We start from the raw sequence: 22,437 nt of genomic DNA, 5'->3' as shown, positions 1-22,437 counted from the left end.
GGTGGGTTTTTTTAAATTGAAATACTGTTCTCCCTTTGCTAGGATCTTCTTATTCTCCATCTGCATGGCTAATTTCTTTCTCAGTTTGATCTTTTTGGCTTCTTCCTCAACTTTGTGTTTTAGTTTCTCAGGGCTATAATCCTCCTCCCATTGCCTTCCTCTCAATGCTCCATATCCCAGTAGTCTAATCCACAAACAGAAATTCAGCCACCATATACACGTTGACAATTGACATAGCCCTTTGTGCGCCAGGTCTGTTCCCTTTTGTCTGACCTAAAACCTCAGCCTGCTTTTCTGATTCTCTGTGTGAATGTTTAGCTGCTATGACAATCTCACGGTGGGAAAACAGAGCTGTTAATTGTCCACCCCTTCAGATTCCTCCTCCTCTTCCCCACTACTAATACTTTTAGTCACTATGAGCCACACTCCCTTCATCTTGTCTGCCAGTGAAGTTCAATATCATGGTATCCTGTTTGCTTGTTTGTTACTTCTGACTCTTCATTACAACATAGTGTCTGAATTTCTTCTCATAAAAAGTCTCTGCCCCTCATTTTCCTATCCCTCTCTCTAGCTGTAAATTCATGTGCTGTTCCTCCTCATATCTTACCTACTAAAGCTTACTTTTGTTTGAGTTGTATAAATGAATTCATATGGCAAAAATATTTTCCTAGTCTGCTTCTTTGAATTGTCGCTCCTTTTTAATTCCTTCACTGGCTCTATCTTTTCAACAACTGGAAACAGAGTACTTGAAAGGTTTTGCCTTACCGTTCACCTTGTGTATTACTCCTTACCAAAACACTTCAAATTGGAGTGATGCTTCCAAATAAGCATCCTCATAGTTTTTTTCCCCTGTTGTTCTCCACAGTTAAGAAGACCCTCATGTAATGTCCACAAAACTAACTCACTACAGTCCTTCAGGCTTGAAACCTGGATTTGTAGGTGAGTCTGACAGCAAGACCTGAGATCTAGGAACGGTACCTGAATCAGCATTGTGATCGGGAATACGGGTCCATGAACACATATAACTTCCCACATAAATCGAAGAAGTCATTTACCAGCACAGTCACTAACATCTCATAGTCATCACCTCATCTCAAAAAATATTTGTGTAAAGGGAAATGGCATTACTTGGTTATTATTCTTTACTAATTTTTGTTTAGCTTGGTCATGAATGGGGACAGTAATTTCAAGAATATGGGAGGGAATATAGGTAGGGATGATCATATCAAAAGACTTAATAAATACTATTGTACCACTGCTGGTATAAGATGGGTTTACTTCGCGGAAGAAATGCACCGAATACTCTTCCATGTAAGTGACTGGCAATTCCTTTGCTTCTTTCTGTTGCCATAGCATAGCTGGGGACGGATTTGCATTTGATGACTCAGGTTTAATTAAATGCTACATCTTCTTTGTGTTTTTTGACCAAAAGATCGAAAGGAAAGCATGTAGTAATGCATGCATGCTTAGTCTTCAGCTCCTGAAGTACAGAAAGCTGATAATGGTTTATCTTCACTTCCATGAGTAGAAAAGTATAGCAGGTATTGAGCCTGTCTGTATACCAGGAAGGTGAAGAAAGAAATTCAATGGAGCTTTGGGGTTAGGAAGCTGGCAGAACCTACATAAATTAAATAATCCATTCCCCATTACTCTACTCTAGCTTCAAACTTTTTACATGTCATTATGCAAGGTATTTTAACCAAACTGTTAATGTTTATGTAGAAGTGACAGAATTTAGAGTTTATGTTAGGTCTCTTTTACAAAAGCTGAACACACAGGGTCAACTTGATATGTGAGGGGTAATCATATCAAATCAAGTAATAATCAAATAATGCCAGGCAACATATGTTGTTGTATCTTCAAAGCTGTGTCTAACAAAGAAAAGACTTGAAAAGACCTACTCCAGGTGCACTTCGTCATCACCCTGATATTCACAGAGGTTAGCCATCAGTCTGAGCAAGTGCAGAGCAAGCACAGATGATGTGTTACATGTATTCTGTTAGCATGAAGTTTTGGGTCATAAATCCTACCACCAATATTGAAGTGGGTAAATTCCATCTAGTTTTGCATATGTCTATACAATGAGAGAGCATGAAGGAACACATAAAAGGGAGGGCAAAAAACATGAAGGGCAGAACTGGTGAATTGCAAGATTTAATTCAGTCCCTGATCTACCACAGATTTCTGGTATATCCATCCTTAACCCCTCTATGATATAAAGATAATGGCTTTCTTCTGCATCACAGGAGTATCTCCTGATGTGAAGATTAAATCCATTAAAGACTGCAAAGGTGTTCAGATATTACAATGATAACATTTTTACTAGCTTTCCAGTTACTCCTGACATAGCTCAAAACAATTTATCTGAGGCAGACCACAAGGCTGCAAACTTGGATCAGTCAAATTAGCTAACTAACTAACTAAATTTCTGTTTACTAAAACTTACATTCATGCAGAAACATTATAATAGATGAAGTATCCTCTGAAAATAAACAGCAATTTAAGAGACTATTTTTGGACTAGCTAATTTTGGTAGTTTGAAGAAATTTGTATTTTCTCATGAATAATCTGTCCTTAAACAGTTTCTCAGAACTATTATGCACATACATGCTTTCCTTCAGCTTGATGCCTGATTTTGTCTTGTTTTGATATACATATTTACAGTAGCAATTGAAAAGAATTATGCTCTCCTAATAAATTAATTCTGTTGAATGTCTGCTAAAGACTAACTTTACTTCTTTAGCTATTTCTTCATATGATTACTCTTGCAAGCTTCATGGTGAAATTGAATTTTTTTTTTTAACAGAAAAAAAAAGGAAGCAGCTATGGAAAGATTTTAATATGGAACATAGAGTTAGAAGGCAAGGATGTTTTAAAGAACAGAGAAAGTACAAGTACCAGAATACTCTAAGGCATATTAACAAAGTTCTGGGCTGGCATATCCAGGGCCAGCTCCCTACTTGGCTGCTATCTGAGTCACATATGGTAAAAACTATCAGATCTTTTTGAAAGTCAGTGAGTTTGGGCTTGTTTAAAAAAAAAAAACAACCACCACAACTTTTTTCCCACATCTCTCATTTTCATATCTCAGTCAAATGCTATGTAAAAAACAAGCTAGGCCACAGATGCCAGGACAGCAAGATGTAGATAAATTATCCCATGAATGTTTGTGTGTTTCCACTAAAAACACTAGAAGAAGAGTGGCATAAGCCTTTCCTCTGGAATTAATGTAGTAATACGTATCTTTTTATTCAAAATATATAGTAAGCTATAAATTTCCATTTAATATAATCCAAGTCAAGAATGTAGCATGTTCAAAGGTGTTCTAAATGAGCAAAAGGGCTTGATTCAACATCTGGTATGATTTGAGTCAGCCTTCCATATCCTGTGTGGCTTCCAGCTGCTGCTCCAGAAAGGCCTGGATCTTCCATAGGCATGATTAACCCTATGCAGATGTCTCAGATGCCTTGGAGCATCTCAGAAGGCACTAGTCATCTACTTGTGGACAACCAAATCACTTTTAAAAGAGTACAGGAATTAATGTTAGGGTAAGAATATCATAAATTCTCTCTGAAAATCTCTTTTCAGGGTTTCAGATGTGAGGGGATGAGATGGGAAATTGATGACGACCTTCCTTGGTAGATTAGCTCACATGGCTTGCTAAGAAATTTTCTTCTTCCATGCAGGTGGTGTCTGATAGTTGAAAAGGGCTGCTGAACAGGATGGACACTCTTCTTGCTTAATGTTTTAAATCTGATAGAAATTGAAATTCAAGATTTGAAATCTAATCTGGATTTGATGTTTCTTTTTACCTAACCAAGCTGTAGTACCTTTCAGAGGGAGACACGGATCTCCTTGTCTAACAGATTTCCTCCTATGTGTGCCAAGTGGATAAAGTAATTTACCAGCTACTAGTTTGTACTAGTTGTTCTCTAAGGCACAGTACTTCTAGCAGAACTGAAAATTATTACTGTTTTTTTAGCATGAGTTGTCTCCCTCATGCTTCACACAACAAGTCACAACAAGGGAAGTGCAACTATTCTAAACATCTCAAACCATTAAATATTTTGAAGTCTGTTGATGGTGAAGTCTTAATGATTTCACAGAAGAATGCAACACTACTATTGACAGATGAAGTTCCTTTATAAGGGGATGATACACAAACATTGGGCATTTTTAAATCTCTACAGTAGTTTAACAACCAAATACCAAGAAACAACCTTCTTTATGACACACATTACAGCTGACGTGATGCCACTTTCCAGAACTTGTGTAAGAAGTAGTAAATGTGGCTGTGGGGAAAAAAAAAAAAAAGAGAAAGAGAGAAAGGGACAGCTCTATACACAGTGTAGGGGCAAACACTGATAAACAGCTTGAAGTCAGCAGATCTAGCTCCCCAGTCAACCTAAAGAGGCACAGGATTGTAGTTCAATTGTGAATGGACAAGAAATCCACTTTGTTTTTCTCTCTTCCATGATAGGCTATAGAAATACCATTTTACTCAATGTTGTTGTCTTAATCAATTTTTCATCCTGGTTAAAAAATTGAAGTCTTTTATTTCTGTCTCTAGAAGGCAAAAAGTGATTTGTTTTTCAGCTGATGAGACTCTGCTAGGAATGTGTTTTACCAGCTTGTTCAGGTTCCAGTTACCTTCTGAGGGGGAAGACAAAGGCAAGAGAGTAATTATGGGAAACGTAAATAGGTACGATGGTGGCTTGCAGTGCTCATCTTTCCCTAGCAGCAAGATAACTGGGGTGACCTGGGAAGTCTGTTAGGTAAGAATTCATCCATCCCATCTCTCCCTCTTTGAATAATATGAACATGGACAATGGAGGGAGGAAGACATGAACAAAAATGAAACAAGTCAAAACAATTCTATATAAAGTCTTAAAAGCCTCTTTGGTGCACAATGTGTTTTATTTAATATTCTTATTGTCCTGGATTTTCCCACTTGACTCTGTTCATGCTTAGTCATTAATTTTACACATAGTTGCTTTAAAAGTGCACTAAAGTACCATGTTGGAAGAAAGCCTCTGATTGATTAATCATTTATCTCAGTAGAAAAGCCATGAACATGTTTGATTTCCAGAAGCTTCATATATATACAGCTATAAAATGAGATGTAAATTACAATAGATTGAAATTTCAAAGCAAAGGTTAAAAAGTTTATGTAAGAGTATAAGCATTGAATGAGAGAGCTCTATAAGAATACGTTGCAACATATATGTAACTGTTTATTAACTCTACGACCTTCCTTTTCTTTTTGGGTGATAGATAACAGGATTATGTACCTTAAAGGTGTAGCTAACAATGACCTATGAACGCTATGAAACAATTGTCTATTTATAGGTTACCGCGTGCAATCAATACCACCTCCTGTTTAAGTTAATCAATGTTGTCTTTAATTGATTAGCTTGGGTTGAAAACCTGCCAAAGTACTGGACTCCTGGGCAGGGGGATAGGGAACATACTTATTACTGTTTGGTTTCCATGCATGGTAAGATAATGTCAGTATTTATTCATGGTCAAGGATATATGAAGCAAAACAAATCTTTATTGTATGTTCCCTCATTTTGTATTCAGACTTTAACAGTAAAAAACAAACTAGGAAGAAGTGTCAGAAATGTCTAATGTACAGTCTAGGTTTAAAATCTGAACTAAACTAGATTGTCTGCCAAGCCAAAAAAAAACCCAGTAAAACAAATGTCTTTAAAACTTGTGAGCTGGTAGGGCTAGTAAGGCTTACTCTTCTTAGTGGAAATAAAATATTTACATTTTTGCAGAGGGAGAAAGCCCAGCTCTTTCTAAATGTATAAAAATTAGAGCACCTATTTTCAGACACATAACTACTGCAACAGTAATGAAATTCAAGGTGGTGCACACAGATTAATGTTGTTATTTATTATTATGTATATAATTTCATTGAAGTGCATAGCACTGTACAGATGAATAATAAGTGCATGACCCTGACATTAATACAAGGCGTTACACACTGTAGTCAAAAAGCAGCTGAAGTTTAAGGCACTAATCAGAAGGAAAATGAAGCATTATAAGTATGTGTTACTGCAAACAGGAACAATGTTTAACCAGCAAATATTTTAGGAAGGCTGAGCAAAAATAAAACAGAATCAGGTGGACTAACCAAAGGCAGTTAGTAAAGCAGCTCCATTAAATGTCACTGCGGGTTAGACACTGAACTTCTAGCAGTTTCCCCCCTTTAACACCACCACTAGATCTGAAAATATTTTTTTGAGCATAAGACAGACAAAAGAGAAGAGCAGTGCAGAAAGCACTTCAGCTTCTAAAATTGAACAGTGCATATGCATACATTTTCACCAATGCATCAATTTGACAAACTCTAGCATGCAGAGAAGGATCAATAACAAGACAGCAGGCATCACTCCATAGTGGGTCACTACACAATTTTGCTCCATTCTGTTGTCTTTTTCACACTTTTCTGGTAGCTCAGATCACTACTCTTACCTAGAGGTGCTAGAATAACCCTAAGGAGGTCAGTCACATTGCAGAGACAGTCCTGTCTTAAGTCTGCAGTCAACCAAAGCTGTAGAGACTGAGACCAGTTCTCTTACTGGACTTCAGAAATCTTGGGAATGGAAAACTTAAGGAAGAAACCTGATAATCAGGGAAAAGAAAAATGCAAAATCTGCCTGTCAGATTGACGAAAGTCACACTCTCACAAGACATGGTATTTCACAAGCACAGACAGACCTTCTTCCTGTTGGATGACTCCTAAGTTGGAAAAAGACTTTTCCTTGACAAATTAAATGGAAAATATTAGTTTGGTTTTTGTTTTGTTTTAAATCTGGCCTGATGGAATAACAGGCTAAGTGGCCTAAAAATCACAGGAAAGTTCATCTCAAATAAAAAAAAGCAGTCCATTGTTTTGCCATTGCTGCTTCACAGACCTTTTTGTATTTCTATAGGTCTAGAATAGTCAGCTGTTTGATTCCATGAACAGCCTAGCTAAGTAGCAGATGTTTCCTTGGGCATTTATTCAATATATCTAGAAAAAAAAATCTCTTTGCCTTCCAGGCTTCTGACAGCTTTGTTTCCAGCTCCTGACTTCTTTTCCCTGCTGAAATGTTCAACCTTTATAGCAGGCCTGCACAACAGGTGGGCCGTGGGTCTCTTGCAGCTTGAAAAACCATTTGTTTGGCCCATCAGCTGCTGAGAAGCATCATGTACTGTTTGATTTGCCCAGCTGCCAAGAGGCAGCAACAAGATGTCCAGCAGAAAATGTGTATCTCCTAGCTTGTCACTGATCCCTCAGAATGCATGTATCTCCTAGTCAGCCACCTGGTCAACCAGCATACACATAGCTCCAGATCATATACACACATTGCCTCTCAGGTCAAAGAAGTGGCGTAGCAAGAAAGATTTGGGATATTCAGATGTAATATTTGGTGTGGGGGAGGTTGAAACAGAGGTGGAAGGAAAATGGGAAATTAACAATACAGGGGAAGCTGAAACAGTGTTGAAATGGGTCAGCAGAGAAGGAATGTCACGTGGGAAAATGAAAATGCACTTTCATTCTGAAAATGATCTGATAAATCCATTTGAGAATCCTGGCTCTATACTAACCCCAAGCCCCTTTCTGCTAAAAGTCCCATGCTATGATAAATGAGTAGCAACAAATCCATGGTACTTACTAAGTGGCAATAGAAATGGAATAACTGATGAGCAACTGTCAGCTGAATCAAAATGCAGAATTTACAAGTTGATATTTATATTTATTTAACAATCCTAAGATGTTTTAGTCAGAAAAAAAGGCAAGAAAAAACTCGGTAAAATGTATAAAGAATTAGAATTTAAAAATAAAGATCTTCTTTTCTTGGGTTTAATCAATTAATACTATAGAGAATATATGACCATCGCTTCACACAGCATTATACAGATGGATAACCTCATCTTTAAGGAGCTATGGGAGCCAATGGAATTGCTTTTGATTAAGAGGAAGGGGGACATTGAGGGGAATGGGCAGAAATGCAAAGATAGGAGATAGAAGCCCTGGCAGAAAGATGCAATTATTGAAGGGACTTTACAGAAGTATAAGGGATAAAAGAAATGGACTTGATGCTGGTCATCACAGTCAGTATCATGGGCAAAATAAATTAAGGAAAGACTAAAGAAAAGGCATTTTAGTGAAATGTTCTGCAAAGAGAACTGGTGTCCCCAGAAAAGAGATGTCCTGTCATTTGAGGATATTGAAAACTATTTTTAAAAAATCATTAGTTAATTTGAGAGTAGTCTTGCACTGGAAAGGTGTCCTATCTATGATTAGCAGCCAATAGTAATCTTCTCTATGTCTACAAACATAAACTCATATAAAACTTAAGATTTAGAGAAATTAGGACAAGAAGTCTGATGCAGTTGGAATTGGAAATAAAGACAGAAAATGTGACTTGGGGGAGTGACTGAGACTGGTTAAACACATAGATAGGAACACAGAAACCAGGGCACTGGAAGACACTGTGAAAGGGAGCTAGTAATAAGAAATGGTTGGCTGACAGTAACTGAGCCTGAAGTTGGGGCACTGAGTGGTTTGGGCTGACTAGATAAGAACAGGACCCAGTGGTTAAGAATAGAAAGAAAGATGGGGGACAGAACACAGACAGGGCAAGAAAGTCAGGCAAAGACACCTGAAGTCTCTTAGAGGGAAAAACCTTGACAGGTAACTGGATATGCAGCACATGGGTAGAGTATTACACGCCAATATCTGGAGATGTCTGGATCTTGATTAACAAGGATATTAGGTGTAAGAAGTTAAAATTAAAGGCTGGAATTATGACTTGATATAAACAGAAACTTGTATTGAAAAGTGAGACAAAAAAGAGGCAAGAAAGAGATTATAAAATTTGGAAATGGATATTAGGACGGTTACAAAGGCCAGAGATGAGGAAGAAACAAGAATAAGAAAGCTTGATGGAGACACTGTTAGAAGTGATACAGGTCGCAAGAAAAAAATGAAAGGAAGATTCTGTGCCCAAGAGCATGAAATGTATCCTAAGATCGTCCTTATTTATCCCAACAATATCTGTAAAACACCCATGGCAAAATGGTCATTCGTTAGACCACACTGCTCATAAGGTATTACAGTTATCAGTTACTTTGTTAGTTTTATCACTGTGAATCTAAAGATTCAAGAACATAAGGTTTTCAGTTGTTATCTCACAGTGAAACTTCTGACTTTGTCATTTACTTGTTAAAAAGAAAACACTAGGAAATGGTTACCTTGGACATAATTCAAATGGTGAAGCAAAACACTCAACCGTTAAGAAATGCCAAAATTAAGATTTAACATATGAAAGAAATTGAGATAATCATTCACACCTCTTCTGTAAAGCGTGATGTCTAATGATGAAAGTATTATATATAAACCAGGTATTATTATATAAAGCACGAGAACACACACTGAGCACTGAAGATAAAGAAAATATTGGATAGATATCCATTTATTCAACTACATCCTTGTCCCTGCACTGAATGAGACAGGGTACTGTGAAAAATACAGTATCTAATCATTTAATTAAAGATTATATCATGATGCATATACAAAGATGGTTGAACAAAGGTGCGGAAGACAACCTTAATTCTACCATTTCCTAATTTCGGAATGCTTGACTTTACAGCCTTGATAATGGCCTTTTCCAATAAAGTTTTTGATCAAATAAGAAATATCATCACATATTTCCATGTGCTTTTGTCCAAGATTTATACATCAGAAATGGACCCATGCACACAAGCTTCACAGAACCACCAAAAGTTCCTTTTCAGTGGGAAGTCCTTCAGATAGCTATCTTTCAAACACAAATAGAGCAAGAAAAAATCAAGGACTATCGTCTGCTGAGATTATTACACTGATTTTGCGTGTCGAAAAATAGATTAAACAAGTTTCAAACCAACATAGAAAACAATTTAGGTTAGGTTTTCAGGCAAATGACTGAAGCTGTATCTAAGCAATTTTCATTAATGTGGAGGGCAGCTGCAGGGCAGCTTTCCCCTACTACTTAGGCAGCAAAATGCACACACTAGGCTCTTGGTATGGGCAAAGTTAAATCATAATTTCATTCTCAGTCTTCCTCAGCAGCCTTCACAGGCCTTACAAGTAACTTCATACAGGACTATGCAGTCAGCGTGCTAAGTTGCAGTTGCTTGCTTTCTCTGTTTCTGGATCTGCTCAACATCTCCATTCCCTGCCTTGTCCTTTCTGGGATGGAAGAAGACAGATGCCCCTGGAAGCTTTTATGTGCATGGTAGCTGACTGGCTCTCTTTCTAACATCAGGAAAGCATAGTCTGAAGCCACTTAGCATTACACTTAACTGCGCTGTTAATATCAGCCTACAGAAGAGGTGAGGAACTAGAAAAAGGTGTAAAGAAAAAAGTTGGTGGGAAAGGGCTTAGAAAGCATAAGTTCATTTCGCTAAGGGACAGGGAGAGCAAGATAATAGACTCCTTTGGAGACAGGCTGATAAAGTGCTAAAGGGAAAAAAATATTTGCAGCAGAATAAGGAATTGAGGTATGAAACTTAGGCTGATGGACAAAAGGAACAAAATTTGCACTAGAGGAGAATGCATACTTACGGGAAAATGCACTGGAAGAGTGGAGTATGACAGGAAAACTTTGAGGACTGGCAAAGTGCAAAGGGTTTCTTGGAACACAGACACTTGGGGGGAAAGAAAGAGGATTGAGAATTCATGGGAACTGAACAGGGTGAGAAGACTGTTAGCAGATAATGATGGAGCTGGTTTCAGAAGCAGCTGGAATGATGGCATGTAGAAGTTGGAAATTAATTGGAAGAAAGCAGAAAAGGTAGAGGCTGAGGGAATTGCTAGAAAACAGGAGAGAAACAGAGAAGAGAAATGAAACAGCAGCCTGAGAGAAAGACATTTTGGTTAAGCTTCCTGTTCATATCAGGACGGCTTTGGGAGAAAAGTACAAAACGATTTGGGAGTGATTTGGGAAAAGGAAGACACGACAGGGACACCACATGAAAAGAATGGTCAATGGGGAAGACAGTGCAGAAGTAGAACGATTTTAGAGGAGCTTAGATAATGCATAAAGGGAGCGGCGTGTGAATGGAATGAAGATGAATGTACAGGACTTGGGAGGGAAACTACTGGGAGACAGAAAATTGGGAATGTGGGATTTATAGAGGAAAAGAAAAATTAATGATTTAGGCAGACAAATACATGGTAAGTAACCAGATGGGGAAGAGAAAGTCAATGGAGATAAGAAAGTAAGAGCGGCAGTTAATGTCATTGTTCTAGAGCTTAATAAGAGGTCTGGTAACAAAACAGTATATAAAAGTCAAACATTATCTTTGTATGGTACCTTTTTGTGTGGGATGAGGGGGTCTTGGGAAACCGGATTGGGAGCTAGGCATAGGCATCTAGTGAACCTACAATATGTATGGAGAAGAGGATAATCTGCTTTATTATTATTTTAAACAGAAGCAAGAAAGAAAACATTTAAAACCAGTGTCTACACCAGTTCCTAATAACTTAGTATCTCTTTATATCTCTTAAAAAATATGAGACCCATAGTTGGGTTCTTTATTATGATTATTTCTTAGCATTTATGGATAGTCCAGCAAACTGTTAACTACCCAGTATTCAAAAAAACCCAAACCCAACCTAAAATATCCTGGATTCCTTCTTCTTATAGTCTCATATTCATATTCCTTTTTATTATCTCTCCCATTTTACAAAAGACTTTACATGAACTAAAAGTGAATCTGAATGAGTGCTACATGATGAAAAATAGAACAGAACAAACCCCCCTTATTGACAAATGCAATTATCTTTTACGGTTAAATTAATCCAATTCCTGACTCACAAAATGATAGTTAAAAATATCAACATTAAATATAACTTCACGTTGACAAGTATCCTTTTACTTATAATAAATAGTAGATAAAATCTTTAATTATGATTTCCTTGCATAGTATTTTCTTAAATGCTAAAATTACACTTGGTATTTCAACTATTTCACTTGCCCAGAACGCTGCAGCTTTCTTACTTTTCTTTGCTTAGTTATAGAACTGCATAGCATGCTTAATACAGTAAGTTGAAAACATATTAATGATTGTGGATAAAGAGACTATTACCCCAGACATGCTTTGATACCAAGATACAGATATATTTTTGAGAGGAATACGAAAGCATAAGTATTTTCCTAGCAAGTATTTTTTTCCCAGAACCTGAAACATGAAAGAGATAGTATTATACTCTTTATTATGGAACATATTGTACATTCTATATTATAGTTCTTTTATTGTGCATACTAGAGTACGCAAAATATCATTTACAGATAAAATGTAAGGACATAATTGAGATTTTGCAAAATTGGAAAGACATGGCCTTTGTTGCCCTGATGAAAATTCAAGAAAGTGTTGGAAAATTATCAGTTCCACCAATTGGAAAGCTTTTGTAGAGTTTTTCAGCCAATTTTTCCAAGGAGCCCATCTGTACTGAGCATGCTTTATCCTGGTGCTGCAGGAATGAAGCAGTTCTTTCCCTGCAGTTCTTTCCCTCCTTTTTCCTGCAGTTGCTGTGCTAAATATTGAGATAAGAACAGAGAAATTGTCTTTGCTTTTCTCTCAGTGCTTCTCTCCCTGATATCCAGAGAGATGCAGAAGAAGAAACAGAACGTGTACTGAAAGCAGTAGGGCATGTGAGCTTGATGGGAGGCAGGGGGAAGCAGACAATACAGATGGAGACGTGACACCAAACAGGAAAGGCTGGTAACAGGGAATGTCATGCAACGAGGACTGTCAAAATGATTGGACAAGAGGAGGAGGAAACAGGAAGGGTCAGACAGAGAAGGGGGCTGGGGGTCACTGAGCAGAGAAAGAGCTTGTAATTTAAGAAATAATCAGGGTGGCTTGAAACTGAGTTCAGAAGAGAATGCTGGAAGAATGTGAAGTCAGAAAAAGAAACACAATGTAATGTAGAGCCAGGAAAGAGTAAGGTTAGCCATTGACAAAAGCTGGATTTGGAGTGAGGAGGAAGAAACTAGGAGGAACTGGGACACAAAGATACAGGAGTAACAGGGATACGTGCTCAGCGGGACAAAAAGAAAAGGGAGTTTTTGGTGAAAGGGAATCCTCCTTCCAATATTGGAAGTGAACACAGGGAGTCCTGACACTTACCATTACCCATGTGTCATTAACTATGTCTTGAACTATTTCCAAAACCTGTCAGCCTACAATAGCTGATCCACAAGGACAATAAGCTCCTACAGTTACATTTGTGTTGTAGGGTTACATGTTGCAGTAGATCTAAAAGTTCTGAACTGTTGTATGACAGTTAAGCTCAATATATTAAATGATAAGAAACTGCAACTCTCTTTCTTGCGTCTTTTTTCCTTTTCCTTAAAAAAATCTATTCTAACTATTATAATTACATGTTAAGACTGCAAAGTAGAGACAGGAAATGTCAGAATTAGGGTTGCCTTTGCAATGTAATCCAATATCACGACCAGAATATATGATGGTCCAGTCTTTAGCTACATAACCATCTGTGGGTTGTTGTTTTTGTTTTTTTTTTTCACTTGTACCACCTTGGACAGATGAATCAAGGAAAGGTCATAATTTCTGAGAATGTTGCTTATAAGTTGTTGATTCCATTTATTGCAGAAATGGAAATATATGAAATGAGCACACCTCGGCAGAGGATAGCTGGAAAAGAATGGATAATATTGGTTAAAAAGCTGAAGTGCTGTTCCTGTGTAGTTTGGGGTAAGTCCTTTAGAAAACAGGAATACTTTCAAAATACTCAGTAATTATGTGTTGCTCATTTTATAAATATCCAGCTTGGTGTCTCAGCCCATAAATGAAACTGAATTCAACAAGAACAGTGATTTTAAATACAGTGAATACATTTGCCAAAAAGCAAAGTATCCTGAAAAAATAGGTCCTAGCTACTTGGAAGTTAAGCAATTTGTCACCTGAATCTCTCTGTGACTGTTTCCAAGCTTTCAAATGGGAATACTCCAAACTTCACTTCCTTGCAGGAATGTGCTGAAGATGAAGTAATTAATGTTTACAAATAGCTCCGATACTGTAGTGACTAGTGTAATAGAAAGGCCTCTCAAGAAATTAGAAGTCTGTCTTTGCACGGAACAAAATAATAAAATGACTGGATTATAACAAAATGGCATAATGGCTGGATTCTCACTGAATGAATTACATCAAATGGTGCTTTGAATAAGGCATACAATTTATGGGAAGGAAAGCAGGATTCTGGAATAACAAACCTCGTAACATGGACCCACTTCCCAGGCAACACTTAATCTGGCATACTCCAACTTCTGAGTTATTGACTTTGCAGACATAACTTGCTTTAGATTTAAATGTTTTTATTTACATACATGTGTTTGTCCTACATGAGAACTTATTGCTTCTTTTTATTTGTTTATATGCTCAATACAATAAAAGCTTGTTGACTTTTTATTCTATTGTTACGGCCTCCTTGCAGCACACCAGTAACAACTCTTTATGAGTTAGAAAAAGTGATTAAATAGCACACAGAAGATGTCAAATGATACTGTTAAGATGATTGACTTTAAAATGCAAAATAAAGGCAATTGAGAGTGATTACTGGAGCTAATCGTTTTAGGCTTGCCTCTGAAAAATGCACCTTCATTTACAATTGAAAACAAATGCTATTTTTGCTGTTTAGTATTCATGTAGGTAGACTTAGCCTGTTGACTAGAGAAGACATTATAACATAAATACAACCTTAAAAATTTGCTCTTTACTAATATCTTGGTGTTTGCAGTATATACATATACATTTAGATTCACAGGGGAAGTAATATGGCTCTCTTTAGTATTTCATGTATAAATTTACTCAGCAGATTTGTTTTATTAAAATGTAAATAATGGGATATGGTAAATGAAAAATCCAAGAAGGGAATAAACAGATTATTTATCGTTAATGCTCAGAGTAGCTTATTGAAACATACCTTTCAGTAACTGCCACTGAATATTAGCTATGAAATTCTCATCGTGCCTTGAATGTTGCCCATTAGGTTGAGCCATTTGTATAGTTAAAAGGCTCAAAAGGTTTCAAATATACCTTTAAAAACATTGTTTTCTCAAATCTAACTATACATATTCAGAAAAACTGCATTCAGCACATCTGAGATTCAACCCAATATTGCTTCAAATTAATTATTCTTCTTTAATTGCTCTGTATAAACAGAAATGACCTACTCATTTAAAGAAAATCTATCAGCACAGAATGTATTCTCTCTTATAAACAAGCAAGATGAACTTGACCTTGTTTGAACTTGTTTTGATGTGGCCCAGATGGTAGGCTACATGCTTGAATAGCAGTCTAAAGCTGAGGAAAAACTCATATAGCAAGATCTAGATTTATAGCCTTTTGCAAATTCCTACCTTGTATTGTCCTTTCAGCATCTGTTCTGCCCCCGCTGCGGTCAGCTTCTATCTCTGGGGTCAGAGAGTCTAGAAACATAGAAAGGTAAGACTGACACATATTTCATTTGATTCTTATAGCCCTTTTTACAACCTGTTACTCCAATGCTGAATTACAATACAATCAACCTTTGTCAGTTTTTTTAATGTTGAACAATGACAGGAGGCCAGGACAATTTTTTGTTAGACTAGGAAGATTAATGAGCAATAGATTTTTTCAAGCATAAATGGGGGGAGAAAAAGAAGAAGAAAAAAATTGACTTCTCAAGCTAATAATATAAAATTGTCCTAGTTTGGACATTCTCTCCAGTGAGTTTATTTGCACATACTATATAAAGTACCAAAAGAATAAAGAGAGGCTGCACCTGAATGAAGGAAAGAAAACAGATTTTCATTCTTTTTCCTCCCATCACGTTATAAATTTTCAATATAACAAGCTTCTTTTGGCATTTAAATTGAAAGTTAATGACACAGAGGCAAAAATTGGTTTCTTACCATTTAGGACCCTGAGACTATCTGTTGAAGCTGCCTGTTTCAGTGTCTGTTCTGCTTGCTCCCGTCGTTTAGTCTCAAATTCAAGTGCTTCCTGCAATTTCCTCTTTGCCTTCTTTTCCTTCTTTAGCCTTTTCTGAATTATTGCTAGGAAAGAAGAAACTCAAATTTGGATCTGAAACTTGGCTACGTGATTACCTATTAAGAGTCCCAAGAAACGCTACAACGGCAACAGTTCATATAAAATGATTAATTATACAACACCAATTTAAATTACTTGAAATTTGCTGGAAGCACACTGGGATATTCTAAGAGCCACTGTTCTGTATCATGGTATTCAAAACTGTAGGTGATATTCAGCTGTAGCATAGATATATTCTTAATAAACAGATGAGAATCTGTGAATGTCCAAATCAGAAAACCTTGAAACCAGCAATGAAATGTACTTTTGGCATCATCTGACATAGGTATGCCTCTGTCTCTGGAGGTGAGGTGTTTTTTCGAGATTAAATCCACCATTTTGTTACTGCCCACAGCACACAGTTAGTACACACACAGTGATGAAGCTCTTGCCTGCCTGCAGCTTCTCTCCCACAAGAGGGAGCTCCAGCTGCTTGGGTGCCCGGGCTGCAGGAGCTTTACCACTCCCCTCCAAGCTGCTGCCTTCTGCAAGCCATCTGACCTCTTGGTGCCCGGCCTCTTCCCCATACTTATTTCCCACCCACATTTCCCTTGCACTCTGTCGGCTCCTGTCCCATCAGCCAACTAACCTTGAAGAACTCATAGCAAATCCTTTATGGTGCTGGATGCCCCGGCCAAGTAAATAGTTGCTTTGTCAAATGTGAGGGGAAATATTAGGAAAGGAAGGAGTTTTTAAAAATTAAGCATTAGAAGGCCCTTATTTAGAAAAATATTTGCCTTGTATCCCTTCAGTTCAGATTTTCCAAGAAAAAGGATTGCAAAGATCAGGGTGAAACTTCATCACAATTTTCTTCGCTTTGTTACCAGTGACTTACAACCACAAAAGTAAGACTTGCGTGATCCCTAACCAAAGGAACATATCACAGGTTATGTTCCTGATGGAAAAGGTTAACGAGAACCAATTTTTCTACTTGATCGCAGAGCATATCATTATCTCCCCCACCACTTCTTACATAGCACATTTAGGGTTTTCAGGGATGAACACGTAAGAAGCTTATTTCTCATGAGACCTTCCCGGATAACCCTTTCCTGGAAAGTCTGTTATTTTGACACTAACTAAAAAATGATCTACTAAACTGCTCACTAAAGAATTCTTTACACACAGTAAAAGAATTATCCTTACCAAAACCAGATACTAGGTGATACTAGGTTTAACCACTAAGATCTACCTAGCCCTCTATCTCACTCCAAAGTAACCTCTGGTACATGCCTAGGGATGAATGCTGGAACAGGTAGAAATACACTTCCACCCGCCCACACTCCCCATTTGCAGTAGTCTGTGATGGTGGTATCTTTCACAAAATGCAAATAATGAAACTTTTAAAGCGAACCAGCATTGTTATTACTATTTAATTTATATGCTAAGAATAACCACTTTTTGACTACATTGGATATTTTGTGTTCTGCTTTGTGTCTGTACACAGAACTGTTCAGACACCAAACGAACACAAGCGCATACCCTGTAGTCAGAATAGCTACATAATTTACATCCAAGACTTCAGAATTTTGGTTCTTTCTCTTTTTGTATAGTATCAACTACTTTACAGGCTAATTAGCTTATACCATCAAAGAACATCTAGGATCCATACAAAGGCTAAACTAAATACATTTTGAATCATTGCACGGTTTTAATGTTTTCATTATGAGTACTTTGAAAGTGATTGCAATAAATGAGAAGGAAACATATGTTGCTTTCTGAATTAAAATGTCATCATGGCTGACACATTGTAGATGTGACTACAGCAGTCAGAGCCAGAATTAGCAAGCCCTTACTGTGTAGCTGCTCACAGAAGAGATATTATCCTACTTTCACCAGTTGATGAGACACATCCTACAGGCTTAGGAGTCACTAATTGGAATATTTACAAAGAAGGAAGGAAACAGTACAGTAAATAAGCAGCTCTGTAGAACATACAGTAGCAGTGGTGAATTTGATGTTAAAAAAAATGGCAAAAATATTCAGAGGTATCCGCTGAACAAAGATATTTGACTTGTGTTAATATGATGAGCAAAAGGCAGATGTTGCCTAACGCTGAAGATCCCATTCACCTAATGGATTTTGACCTGTATGTGACACAGTGACTCATGTTTCTATGCTGTAGCTTTTAAGTGTATTTCATTTTTTTTCATATGGTATCTCTTAACAGGGATATTGTACACTTCTCCCATCTTGCTCGTGCTTCCATTAAGACCTGTGAAACTTTCTTTAAGACATGACACTTGCTATCCGGAAAACTAATAGTAATTAAAGCCTCCTATGTATTTTTCTACCTTTAATTGAAGAATAAATTCTCACAATAATTACAATCTGGCCTTATTTTTTCTCTCCTCCTTGGATCAGTTCATTTTAAGGAATAATCCATTACTTATCTTTCTTTTCTACAAAAGTATCCACTAGCAGTGATAGTCATCCTCATTATATTTGCTTTGCTGCATACCACCATTAAGTGTTCAAATCCATTCCTCTTTAGTCTGACTCTTTTACCAGTGCAATATCATCATTAGAGGGATACATATAAAAAAGCAGGTAATGCATCATGCTGAAAATAACATTGTCAATTATTTCAGTACCCTGAACAAAATAAAGGACTATCCTGTGCTCTTTCCTGACATACAACTTTGAGTGAAATTCCTTTTGCTTAATTTTAACTGCTCAAAACATGTGTCTAGTCCAGCCCAGCCAACTATATTCCCTCTGGAGATAAAGGGAAGAGAAAGAAGTCTTCACAATGTAATTGACCCCACCTACCTGTCTGAGAACACGATATATGAATCCCTTTATTGACCAGAAAGGGAACTTATAGTAACTTAAATGAGATGCCTAACTTTTAGATGGCAAAACTTAACTTAGGTCAGACGGCCCCCCACCCCCCCCCCCCTTTTTCTGTTCTGTATGTGATTGCCTAACTCTAAAAGCAATATATATTTCAGCAGTTGTAAGACACAGAGGTAGAAGGATGTGCAGAACAACCAAGCTCTTTTACAAGACTACTTTAAAAGTGTAGGTAGTGTAATTGTACTGAGCAAAATAGGCCAGTTGTGGACAAAGGGATGATTCATTGCACACCTCTGATAATTGTTAATAGTATTTGTATTTTTAAATGTTTTCTCAAAAGTTAAAAAAGGGAAATTAATGACGTGATGGTCCTGCCCTTTGATGGGTCAAGCCACGAAACACTGTGTACTTACTGCCAGCACATTAGTTAAAGGTATATGATACTGGTTGTGAATCCAAGTGTTCTTGGGATTCCCTATTTAGCTGGTTCCCAGAAAATTAAACTGGACAAGAGAGTTATAACTCTAGCTGTGCAAATATACAAAACTGACTTGTCACAGTTTGTGTTAAACAGCAAGTGAGCCCCAGAGGTTACCTGTCCCTTGCAAAGTAATTAGACACTATTAAAGGGCAAGATATACAGAAAAATAGACCCATGAAGAAAGATGAGAACATGCTCGTAATGCAAATAGTTAATGCAAATCACTGTAAACTCCCTTACTTTTACTATCAATTAAATTATTTAAACATCTTTAACTTGTATATGCTACAAATGCTACTGCCTTATCAAGAAGAGCCTTAACTGTTACTTTTACAAACATGTTTGATCTACTATGCATCATAAATGGCTTATATATAACTATTATCTTCATATTCATTACATATGGTTTGCCTAAACATGCAATATACGACCCTAGCACATAGGAACAGAGACAAGAGTTCCTAAAACCTTGCAGATTCTTAAATTTGATACAAATCGTATTAAGCAGCTCTCCTTTTTCATAACTATCACAACCTGCCAAAGTCAATAACAGCACCTATGGTATTTATAATTGTGTTGTGTATTACTGATGTAATAAATAACATTCAATAAACACATTGAGAAAAAGGAAGGTCCTTGTCCTAAATCTCATGGAGATCCTATGCAGAATCAGGCAGGTTGTAAAACTTCCTGCATTGCAGTCAGCCTGGACATAAAATGAGGTAAGGGGGAAAAGTTTTGATCAAACACAGGTGTTTGAGAAAAAATTAGCTTTCCTAAGGAAATAAATTAAAAGGTGTTTATGTCTGCTTAATTAAGATACCTCTGTTCTTCTGCTCCACAGCCAACTGTTTTTCAAGTGTTTCCCTCAGTTCTCGTTCCCTGAAGAGCTCCATCTTCAGCTCTGTCTTTTCCAGTTGGACCTGTTTCTCTTGAGCTCTGGCATTGTCTATAGCAACCTTTAGTAGACCCTGTTCAAAGATAAAGTTGGATAATGTTTGAAGAATGTTAGAACAGCTGAGAAAATAAATAACTTCTGTTATTTTTCCTTGATTATTCATGTGAGATTTTACAAATTCAATAATCCCGTTACTCAGTTAAAGCCTCCCAATTATCAACAGCAAATTTTTACTGGAATTAGTTTTAACAGGTGGGCAAAAATCTGTAAAAAGCCAGGAGTCAAGTTTTCTCAGAAAACGCACACTCACCTTTGTGCATGCAACTAATGCAAAAAAGTTATAGGGATAGGTTTATTCTTTGTAAGAGATAAAAGAGACAAGCCTACATCAGGCACTTGCCTGTGACCAAAACAAAAAGCTGACCCATTGAAAAAGAATTGGCACTCTCATAATCACATCATCCACAGAATGGCAAATTCAATCTCTAGCACAACTCAAGCCAATGGAAATTACCAAAGGGAGAAAGGCTTTTTTAAAGGCTTGCCATCTTGCTCCTATTATCGCTAATTATTATTATTTTCAAATATTTTCATGTTTCATAGAGTTTCTAAGGAAGACAGGGTTATTGGGGTGCTAAGCAGAGGACAGTCACAGAGGAGAAAGACATCTCTGTTCTAAAAAGTCCGTTTCCTGACCTTGTACAATTGTTACCTCACAGCAGACAACAAAACGTAATCACCTCTCAATTTCTTGACCTGGGACGGTTGAAATAAACCCTACCTTTTTTGTTGTTATTTTATCAGGAAATAATGATTCAGCCTATTCTAAACTTCTCTTGAGAACTTCAACTTCACAATTCCTTCTTTTTTGCAAGGAAACAGGAAGATGCCGGCACAGCTAATAATTAGGTAGGACACTGAGATAGGGTATGAAAAAGAGGAGGAGAAACAGAACTGAAATAAATGAACAAGGGAAGAGGAAAGACTTCTTTTTCAATTTTCCAAAAGCCTGGCCATCGGGCTCCTAGGTCTACACCTGAATCTCTCCTCCTGAAGCTATCATAATACAATAGATAATTAAGCATGGATATGCATGTATGAACCTCCATGGATATAAACCTAACTCTTCTGTATCCAAGGCAAGTCTCCTGACAACTTAACTGTAGAGATAATTTGACCCAACAGAGATTTAATTACCGATATAAAACAAAACAATGCCAACAAGAGAGACTGAAGAGTAGTCCCCAGTAGCTCTGCCAGGGAACCTTTCAGCTAACAGATAAAAGGTTCACACTCAAGACCAGGTTTCAGAACAACCACGCTACAGACATGAAATCACGTCCCCCAACTCCCAAGTAAGCTTTCTCACCCTTCAGGCACGCTTCCTGAACTGGATTGTCGGTCTCATGTTTTTTTACTAAAATTGTTAGAAATATCTCCAAAAAGGAATGGAAAAAGAAGCCAGCATGCTGATACTTCAGAAATTTAAAAAGTATTTTTGTGAGTGTTAGTCTGCACATTTATCCCACTAGTCTTCCCAACGTCAGTGCCTGCTTTGCAATTTTGTCCTTCAAACTCCTCTTTTGAGTCTGTTTTCAGAGCCTGTTATTTTCAGTACTCAGTTGCCTTATTCAGAGCTTAATACTTTGCACCTTTATTAGACTTCAATCTATTAAAGTCCACAGGAGCTGAAAGAAATCAAGACCTTCCGAGTGCAAGGCCCAGATGGTCACCAAAATGACATACACTGCATAAGCACAGAACCACATTGAAAACATCTAACAATGGTAACACAACAAATGTGCTTACAAATATTTAAAGTTTTAGCAGCTTTCTTCAAAAGAACCGAATGCTATTCTGAAGTAGCTAAAACAGAGGTATTTTGTGTTGAATGTTAAACCTGGATGAATACTAAAGAAAACCACACAAAGCTAAATATAAACCTCTACAGACATATGCAAAGTAAAATACAATTTGAAATACTTGTAAAGCCTTTCCAAGCTATTTTTTAAAAAAGTTACTATCCACCTGAACTCTGTTCCCTTCCCGTGCCACATTCTCTTACATTTACAGCCATCACAAACTATGTTTTCTATACGGGATGCATTCGAAATAGTGAGAAACT

At 37.1% G+C, this 22,437-nt stretch overlaps 1 protein-coding gene across 6 annotated transcripts in view; it reads right to left on the bottom strand.

Annotated features, from left to right (window-relative positions):
- Positions 1–22,437, bottom strand: part of DACH1 (dachshund family transcription factor 1) — a 364,327-nt gene that overhangs the window by 21,136 nt on the left and 320,754 nt on the right. For 4 of the 6 annotated variants that reach the window (XM_064440761.1, XM_064440762.1, XM_064440765.1 and 1 more), the window contains 3 exons: positions 20,238–20,385; positions 15,960–16,103; positions 15,426–15,494 (listed from right to left, as the gene is read on the bottom strand). In XM_064440761.1, the coding sequence (XP_064296831.1) occupies positions 15,426–15,494; positions 15,960–16,103; positions 20,238–20,385 (361 nt within the window). Of the gene's footprint in view, positions 1–11,354; positions 11,422–15,425; positions 15,495–15,959; positions 16,104–20,237; positions 20,386–22,437 lie in introns of all 6 variants that reach the window. The other 2 variants (XM_064440764.1, XM_064440767.1) reach the window with 1 other exon arrangement.

This window comes from Phalacrocorax carbo, chromosome 1 (assembly GCF_963921805.1).
Source record: "Phalacrocorax carbo chromosome 1, bPhaCar2.1, whole genome shotgun sequence".
Lineage (NCBI taxonomy): Eukaryota > Metazoa > Chordata > Aves > Suliformes > Phalacrocoracidae > Phalacrocorax > Phalacrocorax carbo.
Note: the sequence above shows the minus strand (reverse complement) of the source record. Positions and strands in the feature narration are given on the sequence as shown.